Here is a 16510-nt window from a genome sequence, read left to right on the forward strand (position 1 = left end):
ACAAACCGAAAAACTACTCGAAAAAAGTATGATATATACTGACAATACTCCAGCGAAATTTGGAACAACGCGGCACTTCGAAATCTATATACTATTTCTGATAACTTAACCCCGCGTTATTTGGCGAATTTTACGGAATCACAATCGCTCAATGACACGTTCGTCTATTAGGATCGAGACCGACCGAGATGATCTTTCTACTAAGAACGAAAAACGGTAGAAATACGAGCGCGTCGCTGGGAAATATCCGATCTGGCACGAGAACGAAAAGGAAGACGCGCCCGTGCGCACCAATGGCGGCCACCGACCCTTATTTACTCAAGTCAAAATGGCTGCCCTTCGGCTTTTCACACGCTCGAAACTTTCCACGATTATCCTCTCCTATTCTAGTGAACTTCATTCATCAAACAAAGTTTCACCAGTTATTACTCAGGTATTTTACGTTAATGTAGTTTATTGAGAATAATATTAGGAATAATAATAGGATAAGCTCCCGTAAAAGCTCTCATACGTTTCCATAATGATTACTTTAGAGATAAAGTAACGAAGGGCCATGCTAGACCCAAGTCACGCGAGGTATTTATGTCTGCGGTTTTTATTTACTTTTATCTTTTAGGCATTTTGTTTTGCTCTTTTTTTTCTAATATCAGGAACGCTCGTACATAGAACAACAAGGTATTTTTGCGTTTGCGAAATTTTGTTGTAAATCTCTATTGTTTGAAAGATAGGAATGTAAAGATTAATGGATACTCTGAAATGAATGTTGAATAGCAAAATCTGTTGAAGATGAAAATATTGTGCAAAATAAAATGTACGCCATATTATTCTGAAGAAAAATGTATGAGATAAATTAAAATATATTTAATAAAATTTAGAAACACAGACTTCTTTGGAATGAAGGGTGATATATATTTGTGATAAAACTTCTATTTATCTGGTTTTACACAATGACCTACAAATATCTATATAACCGTAATAACGATATTAAACAATAATGCATCATTGGAAAAATCATTTTACTTCTCATAATAATCGTTATGTATGATTCAATTTTAATGAAAAACTTTATCTGAAATATATTGTGTTATATGCAGAAAAGATGGAGCTCCTACAATAGTTCACCTAAATATACAGACCTTTCCAACTATACTGATTATGAAGTATCAAAAGATCCAAAAGAATGGGAATATGTAGAACGTTTACTCAAACCAAAAATCATACCTACTCCTCATCTAGAAAAGAAGGAATATCCATCTGGATGGAAACCACCTGTTGGTAAGTTGTTTTCAACAATGTATTAATACATCTGTTACAATAAAATTTATAGTAAAATTTTCTATTTTATTTAATTATTTAATAGCCAAACCACATGAATATCCATACTATATACAACGTACAAAAAATTATATGCAACCTGTTTATCTTGAAATTAGTCAACGAGGATTACGAAGATTGACTATTGTTCGTAAAATTCATGGAGATATTTGGGCATTAGAATCTGAATTAAAGCAATATTTACAGGAAAAGGCATGCAGACCAATTGGTATTCGTACAAATGAACTGTTGGGACAAATTGTATTCAGAGGAGATTATGTAAATCTTGTTAAAGCATGGATGGATGAAAAAGGGTTTTAAATATTATAACTTGTTGTAAACAAGCGATTTTTTGTAAATATAATATAAAAAACATTTTGTTAGTGTAATTATTTGTTAAAACTTGAAAATAAATATTTGAAACAATTTTTATGCTCTTTTAGAATATTTGGAATATTTGATATTTAAATATCAATACAAAATGTGTGAAATATAGAAATTTATTGTAATAGTCGAAAAATCAACAACTTCATTTTTTGTAAAAATATGCATTATATTTGAAACTATAGTTCACACAAACTAGTATATGGAAGATGATTTATAGTACGTATAGCAACATACTTAAGTGTATAGTGTATTCATAATTTTTCTGTTTCTATCAAAAATCATGCTATATGCTTTTTTATTAAACAATAACAAATGAACAAAGTAACTTCTTAAGTACTATTAAATTACTGTTGTTTACGTCATACATTAAAAGCAATTTATAAATTAAATAATTTAACGCATTGTATGAAAAAGGAATTTCTACGAATATATATGCCGAAGTGATATATTATATCCATCGTATTTCATTACAAAATTAACGATATTCGTACGATGTTAGAATAAATCCAAATACTGAAAAAAGTGCGTTAAAATTAATTTTAGAATGATATTTCAATATAAACGCGATATAAACTTAAAAGGTAAAAGCATCAAGTTGTTAGAATAGTAACCTATGGAAAGGAACATTCTTTTTTTTTCTGTAAATCACCTTATTTCAATACAGGATTCTAAGGGTTTGCATGTAAACTTTGATAATATTTTATCAGATTTTTTACGTTTATTTCATGCGAACAAAGTGTTCTGTTTAATAATAAGCATATGGCAAATTTTTACTTGAAAATTTTTCCCTGAATAAATTTACGTCCCTCCTTATCAGTACCGGTCCAGACGAGGTACTGTTTAACCAGTTGTTTTGTTTCTTCTTTAGTTGCATCTAATTTAGTCCAAGTGTATGATTCGTAATCTACCTGCCAGTCTGGACACAACTGTTTTAAAAAATGTAATTGTTATTTGAAATTGCAGAATTACAAAAATATAATAAACATTACAAAGGAAAGCACCAACCGTGAAAGCAAGATCGTGTCCGCGCCAAATCCAAATACCACTAATGCTACTGTCATTTTCCATACCGAAAAGACAGACGCTCGCAAATGCGGCTTTTCGCATTTTGTCTAATCGTTGAAACATTCCACTTATGAGATTGCAGGACATGAAGACCTGTAAAAAATACATAAAAAATATATCAAAATGCAGAGACATAACAAAAATGTGATGCTGTTTTTATTTAAACATTTCTGTTTTACCTTTGTTAGTTCATTGTTATATTTGTATTCACCAAGCCAAATACTATAATGTTCTGAATCGAACTTTTGCCAGAAGTAAGGTACAGACTCTTGTTCGTCTTCGTTACTATAGAATCTTTTAAAATCATCAAGATCAAAAGTGCCTTTAGGTAATGCATCAAAAGGGTTTCGGGTTACAGGTTCAGCAGCCAAAGCAGCATCTGCCGGATCCAGTTCTTCGACGGCTTCCTTCTTAGATTCTTTTGTTTCTTTTGATTCTTTTTTTTCCTTTTCCTTTTCCTTCTCCTTTTTCTCTTTCTTTGAAGACTATAAACATTATAATTTGTTGTTATAATATTACACATAGGCATTTTTATGAAATAATAAAAGAAATAATACAAACTTTTCCTTGAGTTTCTGCAAATTTCTTTGGATCATACTCAAGAGTTTTCTCAGCCAATTTAAAGAGACCAATTACAGCTATTGACTCAGGCTGATGTATGACAGTTTGGAACCATCGATTCACATTCTGGTACGGTTTACGTAGATTTGGGTCCAGAATATACTGGTATAAATGAAGTAACGTCATAGCTACACTAATATCTGCTAATGTCAATTGTTCTCCAACTAAATAAGTACGTGTAAGTAAATGAGAATTAAGGGCAGTCAGTGCTTTCTTCACATCGTCCTTAGCATGTTCTACATTCTGCAATTTTTATTATAAAATCACTTACTTTTGATTGTAAAAGCTATAAAGAAGAAATTAAATTTGTATGCATATTGTTTGATACATATGTAAGAATCATATGCATTTAATAATATGCTAATACTTATATATCTCCTTGAGTTACAAAAATAATTAGAATATTCAATCATTTTTGCCTTTAATGGAGAATTTACGAAAAATTAATTTATTCATACCTGTTTATGATACGGCATAATTCCAAGCAATGGGAACACCCATGCACAACTAGCAGGAAGGATTTCAGAATCTGCAAATCCAAACCATTGGATGATTTCTGCACGTTCAAGATCAGTTTTGCCTCTTAACTGATCATTAGCCACTGTGAGAAACAAAAAATTCTTATTATATACCAAATAACATCACTTATACAAATATCATATTATGAGCTTACCATAGTAAGCAATTGCATTGCTTTCTGTGATACATTTTCCATCGCATGTTTCAAATGCTGGAACCTAAGATAAAAAATAGTATGTATCGTTAAACCTCTGATAGATAACTGGAAAATAAAAACCAACAAAATAACACACTTATTTGAATAAGATAAAAATGAATCAAATAACAAAGGATTCAAAAATTAATGTTCTAATAATAATTTCTTACACAATCTAATACAAAACATTCATCTGTTAATGTTTCTATAGAAAACATACCAGCTGGTTTATCAAGAAAGACGTAACATAAATAAAGGATGAAAATATGTAAAATTAAAGGTAGCCCTACCTTGCCCAGTGGGAACTTCTTTAAAAATGCTTCAGTTTTATTTGTTTCGCCGAAAACGAAATCATATGCGATATCGATTTGGGCACCGGAATATTGAGCTGCGATGAGCACCTTGTAAGCTCTGAAGTTTTCCGGGTACGTATAAAGTGTCTGAAATAAATCGAGACTCCATTAGTTGATTACCACGTTAAGTTCCATTTCTGCCGAGACTCATGTTTCTATTTGTTCATCATAATGACGATGTTTAGTAGTTCGAGTTACATGAGACAAACTTACTCCAGACGCCATTATATCCAGTTACGGGAAGAGGAAGTTGAAGGCCGGTAAAGATCGTTTCTCTCAAGTACATCAAGTCCCTGCACAGCAATAGATATTGACCTTAAGACGTAGCCACAACGCGCGCATTTTTCTACTTTCATGAAATATTTTGGAAATTGTCAATTAACTCGAAACATCAGAATTAGGATAAGAGAAATATTTTTGGTTCAATTTTATAGTTAATAGAAATTTCCGTTATCTTGATACTAATTTAATGTTAATCATAAACTGTATGTTTGTATCAGTGGTAATTAATTAAATACATTATTCCTATTATCTAAAAGTTTATACTTTGCATCTGTTATGAAACAGTCGAATATTTTTTTCATAAATAATTTGCTCATCAAGAATTTTTCCAAATGTTTACATATTGACTTTTAAACTTTTAAATTAATATTAACTTCTTAAATATATAAAATAGCAATACATTATACATAAAGTTCAATTTATATGATCGAATTTTTATTATATATATTCTGTCCATAAAATTAATAAATAACTTGAATTTGTTTTCTTGCAACTTGAGTCTTTGTTTTTTTTTTTAGTGGTGAGTATCTATATAGAATTTATACTGTATGATTGCAGTGTATCCAAAAATGGCAGCGTTGAAGGATGTTGTTCCTGTATATAAAAATTTGAAAGAAGAATGGGCGGCGACTCCGTGTAATTTGAAGAAATGTGGTGAATTACTTAATCAATTAAAGGTGATCTATATAAAATACATAATGTTATTTGAAAGTATTTTTAGTATTTTCAATGTGTAAGTGACATCAATATAACCTTGCTTATGCTGTCAAAAGTGTATTGTCATCGTATTTTGACTGCGTAATACATTTTAATTATTCTAATAGTACATTTTAATTATTAAACAATTAATTTTTATAGGTTGGTCTTACACATTTGATGTTTCTTCCAACATCTAATAACACAGCTAGTCAAAATGAATTACTTATAGCTCGTAAGTATTAATATACGTACAATTTTGAAAGAAAATATTTACTAAAGTTTTGTCATTATTATTATATTTAATTATGATTACAGGTGATATTTTAGAAATTGGTGCACAATGGAGTATAGTAACTGAAGATATACCTTCTTTTGAACGTTATATGGCACAATTAAAGTGTTACTATTTTGATTACAAATCAGGATTAATGGAGTCTGCATATAAATATCATCTTCTTGGTTTAAATCTCTTATTCTTACTGTCTCAGAATCGCGTGGCCGAATTTCACACAGAATTAGAACTGTTGCCTTCCGATCAAATACAATCTAATGTTTATATCAGACATCCTTTGAGTTTAGAACAATATTTAATGGAAGGTTCATATAACAAGATATTCTTAGCAAAAGGCAATGTACCCGCAGCATCTTACAATTTTTTCATAGATATTTTATTAAACACTGTTCGGGATGAAATAGGAGCATGTATGGAAAGTGCATATGATAAGATCTCTATACAAGATGCTTCGAGGATGTTGAACTTGAATTCTGAGGCAGATATGAAAGCATTCGCGGCAAAAAAGAACTGGAATTTAGCGAAAGATGATTACTTTTACTTTAGTACAACTAGTGAAAAGAAAACTGAAGAACCAATTCCCAGTGCAGATTTGGCTACATTAGCAATTGACTATGCAAGAGAACTTGAAATGATTGTTTAAATATATGAATTTCTCTGTATTTTATAAATAAATAAAGTTTGTCATATAATTATTACAAATTAATGGTTTATTATTACAAATAATGAAGAATAATAAATATACAAATATATAGATAATGATAATTTTAAGTGCATAAAAACAAAAAAGATCCAAAGATAGGAAACTTTTTTATATTTTAAATAATAAATCACATATCCACTTGATCAAACTTCAAATATAAAGGGAAGTTTACAATCACTTGTAATTTTTATGTTTCTTTCTAACATTAAATACAAATAAAGACAGAAACATCTGTCAATCTAAACATTTAAAGGTTTTCCCAATTGATTTATATTTGTATAATACTCGTATTACTTTAATATTAGATTAATGTCCTTTTAGGTTATGTTACAATAGCATAACGGGATATAACAGAAAGAAACAATCTGTCAAAATGCTTCGTAGTTATGAAGGCCTCCGATTTCTTTCGGACAAGCAAATGGTGATATTCGATATTGGTAGCGCATACACAAAGTACGTGCATTTATTTTTACGCAAAAAGAATTCTAATATGTTAATATTTACTAATACATAATTTGGAAATAGATTTGGTTACGCGGGCGAACCTACTCCACGCGGTATAATAAGAACGGAAATTAAGTGTCCAGAAACTAGAGAACTCCGCAGAATTTACGATTACAAAGATACGGAGGATTTGTATCAATTACTCGTCGAATTCCTTCATGCCTTATTCTTCAGGTACGGATTGTACATTTGATATGTCATTTTTGTTTTATCATATTTATTTTAATGTCTAATGCGCATTAGTATTATATCTTTTGACACAGGCACGTCGTAATAAGTCCAAAGGATGCAAGGATTGTAATTTTGGAATCCTTATTAGCTCCGACACAATTTAGGGACACATTGGTTAAAGTATTATTTAGGCACTTTGAAATTGGATCATTGATGTTATTACCTACTCATTTAGCTACTATCAGCACCTTGGGTATCAATTCAGCTTTAGTTTTGGACGTTGGATATAAGGAAGCTATATTAATTCCTATTTATGAGGGTGAACCAGTCCTAAAGGCATGGCAGGCTCTTCCTTTGGCTGGTCAAGTTGTACACGAGTCAGTTAAATATTTAATAATTAATATTGTATTAATGTGACGTATTTGATAACATTCATATTTTTGGAGCAGGCATTTGATGAAATTTCTAAGGGAGATATATCCTAATGTAAATATCACAGAGAAGCATGTAGAAGATATAAAAGTAAGAACGTGTTTTGTTACTACTATGGAAAGATCGTCTAAATTAGGAACAGCACATGCTCCTAAGCCACCTCCAGCAGTTAAATACCCTGGTATTAAAAGTATTAATATACCTGGTGAAGTTAGAGAAAAAGCATTTGAAGTACTATGGGAAAGGGATAATGATAATCTTAGTATACCTACAATGATTCTAGATGCTATTATTCAGGTATAACTCTAACAAATACAAATATTAAAATTTTTTGTTTTCTTCAATCTGGGTTTAAGGAAGTACATTTTTTATTATAGTGTCCAATAGACATTAGACGAACTTTAGCAGAAAATATACTTTTAATTGGTGGCACAACAATGGCAAAAGGCTTTGCAAGTCGTCTTAAATCCGAGCTTTTAACTCTTGTAAAAAGTAATCTTTATTCAGAAAAGTTAAAAATTCAAACATTTATGTTTCATACTGCGCCCAGTAAACCAAATTACACAGCATGGCTAGGTGGTGCTATATGTGGAACTGTAGATTTGCCACTGAGATGTCTGACAAAAGAGAATTATTTGAAATCTGATAGAGTTCCAGATTGGGTCAGTTTGATAGATAATCAAAGAGACGAATCATCCGTCTGCGAAACCTAATACATTGCCTAAATCAATAAAGTGATATCTTTTTTGTAACAAAAAGAGCGTATTTTAATGATTGTATTTATATATGTATATAAAATATAAACTTTATTTATTTCTTATTTCTTACTTATCATATTAACATCTATCAAATCTACAAACATCATTGTAATTAACGATAAAATAAAACGATGAAAATTTAAAATGTATTTTATTCATACAAATTGCGTTACAGAATTTTCGGAATTATGTTGCAGAATTTACAGAGTTGTGAGCAATGTAAGTTTCTCATTAAGCTGAAGCTGCGTTTTTATCAATTGTGAGAGCGCAACGACCATCAATAAATCTTTTACATTGCTGTTAAACATCTCGTCAAATTGATCGCTCGACATTTTAGGCACTGAATGTACCATGTCAAGAAGAGCACGACCAACCTAAAAAACATAATAATTTATAACAGTTATATGAGAAGAATACTTCAATGATTTATGTTCGATTATGTACTTGATTGTCTGGTGGTTGCTTTCCAGTTAACACATCATCAACATATGCAAGTACTTGTTCCAACATGGATGAAAGTTTAGCACTAGCTTCTGCTATTTGAGAGAGATCCATCATTGGTTCTATGCCTCCTCCTGTTTTTACACCAGTTATTTGTGCATGTGCTGGTAATTGAGTTTTAGAACAGAGCTGTAGCCCAACAATTTCTGGCTCATAACACGTAATCTGTAAAAATAAATATAGTCAGTGGTTAAAAATCATATAATATTTGTTTTGTGTTATCCATATTATACAAAATATAACATACTTGTACTTTAACTGGTGTGAACATAGAACCTTGTTTCCCATTAGGTACTCCTAATGGAACACAGACATAAGCTTTGATTCCCATTCTAGTAGTGTTTGCTAATGTTGTGTCGACAGTTAAATGAACGGGATTATTGCATTCACGAACATAGTATTCATGGATAACAGAAGAATGGGTAGTAACCTGTAAAAATTGTTTCAATAAAATATTATCGTTTTTATTGAAAAATACATATCATTTTTATTGAAAATTACCTCGTTTCCAGTTGCCCACCATCCGACAATATTTTCCTGAGCATTAACCCTATGATTCAATTCGTACAGATCGATTCCATATGTTAAATCAGCTTCAACTTGACTTTCAGATTCTTTGTGTGGTACACAAAAACAGTTTGTAACTTCAACCATACCTTTCTCCGCGGTACCTATGCATATTAATTTATAAAAAACATTTTTTGTAAAACTTAGAAACTTAAAAACTTAGAAACTTAGAAACCAGGATTTTACATTTATATAAATACAAAATGAAAAATTACCTAACAGTGTACCAATAACACGGTGAGATTCCGCTTTTCGACGTTCATAAGCATCAACAATTTGAAATAAAACAACAGGATGAACTTTTACAGTCAGGTTAAGCGCCATGTTTCGCACTTCTATATACCTGTACCAGTACTATATATCACATATAACAAAAACTTGTCCACGTTATTTTTTCTAGCTTAAAATAACATTAATATAGAGAGGAATATGCAATTGTTAATTCTTTATCCAATCATCTAATCATTAAACTACTATCTCACTAAAAAAAGAAAGAAAAGAATGAAATGTAAAATTTTGTATTTATTTTTACTCAAAATAGAGTAAACTGCTTTTTATTTCAATATTGTATAAATTATAAAAATTTTAGTTGAACTGATATGTGGTACGTCGACGTCGTAAAAAAGAACATACTTTTAAATCAACATGCAGCACTCTCATGACAATTATGAAAATTGTATATTTAATCTTGTAGGCGTGATTTCGATGCAAGATGCTCTTACTAGTCAAAGATAATAGGTGGTACAGTACTCGGTGGTACGATTAGAACTCATTTGGTGTTAGTGAGGAGAAAAAAAAGGAGAAGAAAAGTACACTGTATATTTAGAAAAATAGTACGCAACGTGATCGCGAGTCGTGCAATGCCATTAAAATTTACGTAAATGGAATGCGTTGCTGTCATGTAGTACGTACAATGACGTATAGACGTCAAGAGAATACAAAGTACTTATTTTTTTTTCACTGTTATCATGGGTTCCAGATTGAGGTAAGTACATTCTTTATTTTTAACTATTCCCAAAAGACATCGTTTTAGACGGCTGTTTTCAACGTTCAATTTTTCTTCTTGATAGTTTTATTATACCATTGAACTGCTCCTTCAATGATGATACATAAAATAAGTGAAAGTACCTCCTGTTTGAAATACATTACCCAAATGTGTTTCTCAATCAATGTTCTGTGTATCATGATCAACAGATTGAGTTTATGCACTGAGAATTGTAATTACAACAATATATTGATATTTTTAGGGACAATGTGCAACATCTTTTTGAATGTTTTTGCGAGGTAGCTGCACCATTGGGAGAAAAACCACCTTGGATACTGCAAAAGTATCCAACTTCTTTTTTAGATGAGGAAATACTTAAATCTGTCCCTAAATTTGCCTATCCATGTGAGATTGAAAAGTAAGTTTTTAAAGCTGTTTAAAGTAAATATATGTTGTCAGTATAATGTAATATTATAATATTTGCATTTTGTTTCCAGTTTGATGGTGCAACATTTTTCATTTGTACTCACTAGTATAGATTCAAAATGGACATTTGGATTTTGCAGACATGATCCTAAGACAGATACAGCATTAGTAATTTTAAGTGTCCTACCATGGCATGAAATATTTTACAAGTTAGTATTTTAACTACTTATAGCTTATGATATGATAAATATTTATGTAACATATAATAAATATATATAATATGTAATTAAATACGTAATTTATTGTTTGTGAGCAGGCTTTTAAATAATATTGCAACTTTAATGAGCAATGGCACTGGAGAAGACCTTTGGAAATTTCTTGAAACTATATATAAAAGTCCAGTACCCATCCCTGGTAGTTCTATCTCTATTCCTGTACCAAATTCTAAAGTGGTAAATTATTTAATAGATTTATATCCGAGATATATTATTATATATTGCATACTATCCACTTTTATTAATAATTTTTAGAATTTCGTTTGCCAAAGTCCAAAACAATTTCAATTACCAAGTATACCTGAGAATGTAAGTAAGAGAAGTTAGCTTTAATGTTTAGGGGAATTATTTAACCAGTTAACTGCATTCGACGTGTATACCCTTCATCCCAAAACTTTTCTTATAAATTGAGTTGATTATTTTCTCCAATGCATCAGCCATTTCCCAAACTGTTTTGAGTACTTCACTACGTAGATCAGCTATTCCTTGAATTGTTTTGTGTACTTATACTCTGTAAATCATAATCATCTGAATTTCATAAATTTTTTCCTTAATTTTTCTTGTTTATAAATTTTATTATTTTTTGGCAATTTTTAAGTTTTTAATAACAATACCATTTTTAACAATGAATTGTTAATTTTTCATCAAGTAAAAATGTAATCCTTTTTTGTTTTGCTTTACTTTTTTCGTAAAATTTATAATAGCAGCATTTGTCCTGCGTTCAACGTGTATATTCGTGTGATACTTGCTTGATTTTAATTACGCACTCCGTAAGAGATTTTTAAAACTAAACTCTGCAGTTGACTGGTTAAATAGAGAACTGCATATGTGACAACTTCTTGATTTTAGAGAAACTTGACCGAATATTATAGTGCTGTCGATGCCCACAATATGATGATTATATTTGCTTCCATGTTATACGAGCGTCGGATTATTTTCACTTCAAAACGTCTTTCAAGATTAAGCGCTTGCGTTCAAGCATGTAACGCCTTAATTTATCCTATGATTTGGCAACATATATATATTCCAGTTTTACCATTGTCTTTAATTGATTATTTATTGGCGCCGATGCCGTTTTTGATCGGCGTACCCACCCCAACGCTTCAGGTATTTGCATAATCTCTATTAATTATAAAAATAAATAAGTTACATCTTTATTCTTCAATGTTTTTCATGCTTAGAGAGTACGTAAAAGTGATCTAGGAGAAGTAGTTATATTGGATGCCGACATTAACACCGTAGAGTCCCCGTTTCAAGATTTGGAATCTTTGCCTCAGGATGTAGTTCGTATAAAAATATGACTTTACTCGTGAAATAAGAAAGATATTTTTAAGAATCGAAACACATCTTAAATAATAAAATAAAGAGTTTCTTTGTCCCAGGTGACAAACTTGAAAAAGGCATTACGTAATAGATCCGCCCTACTCGGAGACGGTGTATCAAGGGCATTTTTACGAGCGTTGGTACAATTAACAGCTGGCTATAGGGACGCATTAACGTTAGAGCAAGGGCAGAGTATTACGTTCAATCAGAATGCATTTGTGGAGAGCAGACCATCGTCAATGCAACCTTTTTTAAGAAAAATGTTGGAACTACAAATATTTCAACAAGTATAAACGGATATCTTTTTTCTTTGATTATCAAAAAGATTTTGAATAAAACATATAAATTTAGTAATGATAATAATTTTAGTTTATAGAAGAAAGACTGAATATGCTTAATTCGGGACTTGGCTTTTCTGATGAATTTGAAATGGAGGCCTGCAGCTATTCTGCTAAATCTGGTAGCAAATTTATGCAGCAATATCGAGAATGGACTTACACTATGCGAAAGGAAAGTTCTGCATTTTTCCGCAGTGTGAAAGACAAGGTGTGTTATTTTCATTCATTTTTCTTTTAAGACATTGCGGAGATCAACTATCAAATTAAAATACTTGAAATCAAACCATATTTTGTGTTCTTGATTGCCTTCAATTCCAGGCCAATCCAGCTGTAAAATATGCAGTTAAATCAGTAAGTTTAGTGTAAAAATTAAATTAGTTTCTTTGATTATGTGTTCTTTCATTAATTATACTAATCACTGTTTCTTTCACGCGCGCGCGCGCGTGTGTGTGTGTGTGTGTGTGTAAAAATAACTGCTAACAAAAGCGGTACAACTTTCTATAAAAGTTCTATTAAATTTTCTTTACATTTTACGGTTGCTATTAACAGAAACTATATTTGCAGGTAAAAGACAAAGGGAAGGATATGAAAACAGCATATAAAGGATTAAAGTGGAAAGGTATGACAAAATTTTATAAATTTCTTTACTTACTAGATGATATATCAATCAATTCTATACCTATTATCAGGACGATCAAATAGAAACGATGCTAGTATGAGATTCCATCAACCAAGGTCAGCGCCTAGTTCACCTACGTCGGATAGAAGGCCTATCGATTTTACATCTCCACCAAAATCACCAAATGGTTTTACAGCTACTACTAGTTATAGAAAAGATCTTCGAATACGTAACAGTAATTTCGCCGATCCAAGGTTTATTTCTATAGTTCCATGTGTTTCTGCTTTGTAATATCAATATTTATTATTTATTGCAAAACCCAATATGCATTGTTTAAATTACAGTAGGAAACAGTATTCGCCACTAAGTCCTAGTTCTCCAGAAGAATCTGATTTTCCACCCGAGAGAGTGAATATTGATCTGATGCAAGAACTCCGTCATGTGATATTTCCCAATACACCTCCCGTTGATAGAACGGTGAGTACATTTTTAGTTTCCATTAGCTATGTATAAATGTATAGAAATTTCTAATAAGCAGTTTGCGAATATTTCAATGATCAAGGTAACACTAGTTCATATGAAATATTTAAATTCAGTGGTGTAAAAATGTTCTTGTCTGTAATTTTAATGTATCGCAAAACGTTGCTTACTGTAATGTATATTTGTATGCAATCAACATCAATAGTATGATAATGATCGTGATTCATTATCATCCTTAATAGAATTAATTAGGGTGATAAAAATGATTTACATGTAATTACATATTCATATGTAAATCATGCATGTATGATTTATAGATATCTTAATATGTATTATATAAAATAATACAACATGTAGATTTCTATTATATTAAAATGTTATGAGGAAAATTATTATTTAGCATAATCAAAAAAGAAATAGTTTTGAAGTATTATCTAAGTGTGCATGTGAAATAAAGAATGTATGGCAATATCAAATAGCATATATGTACTATTCATATATAGAGAATCGTATTAAACACTTTTTTATTCATTCTTTATAATAAGAATGTTTCATGCATCACTTTCAGTTGAAACCAGTGCGCAGTTTAGACAGCTTGAGACCTGCATGGAGTGGGCATATACGGCACGGCCCTCCACCTAGTACAATTGTTACAAACCTAACTGTTACTCCTTCCACAAAAACTACATCCTGTACTCCACATTCCACCACTTTGATTAGTCCAGTTGATCAATCAAATATTTTGCTAAATACCAATGATATGTCAAATTCTCAAATTAGTGGAAATAATAGCACGTTTCCATTTGATGCTATTGGATCGAAACCAAATAAAACGCGAGAAGAAACCGATAAATCATTACTTCTTCCCGCTTTACAGAGATGTAATGATAATGTTCAAACAAGTAACATTTCACATAAGATTCATACAACTGAATTTATGAAATATAATACTTCATTATATTCTCGAAAAGCTGATATAGAGCAATGTAAAAATGATTTTGAAAATTCGACAAAAAACTCTACGTTTTATACCGACAATATTTTTCCAAATCACGATTCTGATCTTTATCCGAAAGAAAATGATCCTTTTGATACTAGTAAAGTGTTTATGCCTTCCTATTTGCAACCACCCATCTTTCAAGCTACAAATGCATCGTTGTCTGTTAATTGTCACGTTCCATCCCATGCATACAATAGTACATCTTGTTCTGCATATTCAAAGGTAAACATCATCATTCATTATTTGTTTTGTGAATCTATAGGCACTTTTTCATAATCATTATACAGGCATTTTAACATATATTGTGCATTTATTGTTCCCTGTATGAAGAAATCCTCTGTTTTGCTAAAAAGGTTTAGCTTTTTTCTTTTATAATATATGCTATAATATTTCTCTAAGAATAAGCCGATATTTTTGTTTTTAACAGAATATTTCTGTTATTGTTCATAGGAATCTCCTGAAGTGCCAGATTTGATTAGATTAGATTCGACAACGAGCAACGATGACTTCGACCCATTGCTTTCTAAATCATCAGAATTCGCGAGTTCTAAACAAATGACTCAATCATTGCATATACCTGAAATGGGCGAAGGTCTTAGCAACCCGTTGTATCCTTATTTCCAACCATTGCACAAAAGTAACGATAAGCCACAAAAATCTTCCGATAATACCGGCGATTTGGATCTGTTGCAAGCCTACGGTTTGGATTTTAATAAATTTAGTATAAGTAATGGTGATTCACCATCGAGAAATTCTACAATATGCAACTCATCCGAAAGCAGTATTAATATCGATAGTACGTTCAGCTTAGGGCCTGCCATTAAGTCACAAAATAATTGGACAAAATTTGAATAGGTAATAATTTCAATTACTATTCACATATCACAATTGTATATATAATGTTAATACTGTTTTCTTGTTTTGTTATTCATGTAAACATAAATATCATCGAACGCCTAAGAACATAGTTGTGAATAGGAGTTTTACAATAAAACGATAATAGAGTTCAATGAATTATAATTTTCTAGCCAGTAGGTAAAACGGAATACAATTTGGATTTGGCTTTGTAGCACAAATGTAATACTATATCCTTATACATTTTTTATATTGAAAACTGACAGAATAAGATTTACAATATTCTCGAATTTGATTTTGCGCAATTTCTGTCATTAGTTTTCCAGATTTAATTGTAAATTTAGCTATGAAGTTTGTTTCAATCGGTATGGTTAATTGAAATATGAAATGCAGCTACAACTTGAAGTATTATTTAATATTATTGAGATGAATTTTTACAATATTTATGTATATTAATGTTATAACAATTATGTTGTAAAATTATAGTAAGATGACAGATAATACTGATAGAGTAATGCATATAATTTATATCATTTCATTAAACTTTTCTTTAGCTGATCGTTTTCATAAATTAGTTGCATTTGTTCATGACTGATAATTATAAATCTACTAAGAATAATCGATCGGAACAAATTAAGTACCTTTATTGAAATTAATAGCTTACCCTTGTTAGATTTTAAATATACTAAATTTCATAGTTATTGCATTTATTGGCAATGCTTTATAATAAATCAATATGAAAAGCAATTTCTTTTGTAATGCTAGAATTATTCACGCTTCCTACATCGCTAATTTTATTTTATAAAATACTAATTTAAAAAATTGTTAATTGATATTCTAGATAT

At 30.5% G+C, this 16510-nt stretch overlaps 6 protein-coding genes across 9 annotated transcripts; 4 read left to right on the forward strand and 2 right to left on the reverse strand.

The window, feature by feature from the left end:
- Positions 1-301: 301 nt before the first annotated feature.
- Positions 302-1741, forward strand: LOC132907137 (large ribosomal subunit protein mL49). The gene is made up of 3 exons (XM_060959908.1): positions 302-433; positions 1095-1275; positions 1361-1741. The coding sequence occupies exons 1-3, from the start codon at positions 329-331 to the stop codon at positions 1633-1635; spliced, it is 561 nt and encodes a 186-aa protein (XP_060815891.1). The 5' UTR covers positions 302-328; the 3' UTR covers positions 1636-1741.
- A 656-nt stretch (positions 1742-2397) lies between these two features.
- LOC132907136 (elongation factor 1-gamma) lies at positions 2398-4821 on the reverse strand. The gene is made up of 8 exons (XM_060959907.1): positions 4669-4821; positions 4393-4542; positions 4061-4124; positions 3846-3988; positions 3328-3630; positions 2946-3251; positions 2707-2859; positions 2398-2627 (listed from the first exon to the last, which is right to left on the reverse strand). The coding sequence occupies exons 1-8, from the start codon at positions 4678-4680 to the stop codon at positions 2472-2474; spliced, it is 1287 nt and encodes a 428-aa protein (XP_060815890.1). The 5' UTR covers positions 4681-4821; the 3' UTR covers positions 2398-2471.
- A 441-nt stretch (positions 4822-5262) lies between these two features.
- Positions 5263-6430, forward strand: LOC132907143 (26S proteasome non-ATPase regulatory subunit 8). Its single transcript, XM_060959919.1, has 3 exons — positions 5263-5414; positions 5596-5668; positions 5752-6430. Exons 1-3 carry the CDS (start codon positions 5286-5288, stop codon positions 6369-6371), a joined length of 822 nt encoding a protein of 273 aa, XP_060815902.1. The 5' UTR covers positions 5263-5285; the 3' UTR covers positions 6372-6430.
- Positions 6431-6706: 276 nt separating this feature from the next.
- Positions 6707-8441, forward strand: LOC132907141 (actin-related protein 10). The gene is made up of 5 exons (XM_060959917.1): positions 6707-6884; positions 6957-7109; positions 7199-7483; positions 7556-7835; positions 7916-8441. The coding sequence occupies exons 1-5, from the start codon at positions 6805-6807 to the stop codon at positions 8249-8251; spliced, it is 1134 nt and encodes a 377-aa protein (XP_060815900.1). The 5' UTR covers positions 6707-6804; the 3' UTR covers positions 8252-8441.
- On the reverse strand, positions 8429-9758 carry LOC132907142 (eukaryotic translation initiation factor 3 subunit F). Its single transcript, XM_060959918.1, has 5 exons — positions 9580-9758; positions 9299-9468; positions 9045-9227; positions 8741-8962; positions 8429-8670 (listed from the first exon to the last, which is right to left on the reverse strand). Exons 1-5 carry the CDS (start codon positions 9686-9688, stop codon positions 8497-8499), a joined length of 858 nt encoding a protein of 285 aa, XP_060815901.1. The 5' UTR covers positions 9689-9758; the 3' UTR covers positions 8429-8496.
- Positions 9759-10030: 272 nt separating this feature from the next.
- On the forward strand, positions 10031-16412 carry LOC132907140 (DENN domain-containing protein 1B). Of its 4 annotated transcripts, XM_060959912.1 has the most exons (15): positions 10033-10349; positions 10612-10767; positions 10847-10984; positions 11092-11227; positions 11306-11359; positions 11900-12157; positions 12232-12333; positions 12433-12660; positions 12743-12919; positions 13030-13062; positions 13276-13330; positions 13401-13584; positions 13675-13807; positions 14379-15032; positions 15261-16412. In XM_060959912.1, the coding sequence occupies exons 1-15, from the start codon at positions 10333-10335 to the stop codon at positions 15663-15665; spliced, it is 2730 nt and encodes a 909-aa protein (XP_060815895.1). In that variant the 5' UTR covers positions 10033-10332; the 3' UTR covers positions 15666-16412. The 4 variants fall into 4 exon arrangements, with proteins under 4 accessions (XP_060815898.1, XP_060815895.1, XP_060815896.1 ...); XM_060959913.1 differs by lacking the exon at positions 13030-13062; XM_060959916.1 differs by lacking the exon at positions 14379-15032 and having other exon boundaries at positions 10040-10349.
- The last annotated feature ends 98 nt before the right edge of the window (positions 16413-16510 follow it).

This window comes from Bombus pascuorum, chromosome 5 (assembly GCF_905332965.1).
Source record: "Bombus pascuorum chromosome 5, iyBomPasc1.1, whole genome shotgun sequence".
NCBI classification, from domain to species: domain Eukaryota; kingdom Metazoa; phylum Arthropoda; class Insecta; order Hymenoptera; family Apidae; genus Bombus; species Bombus pascuorum.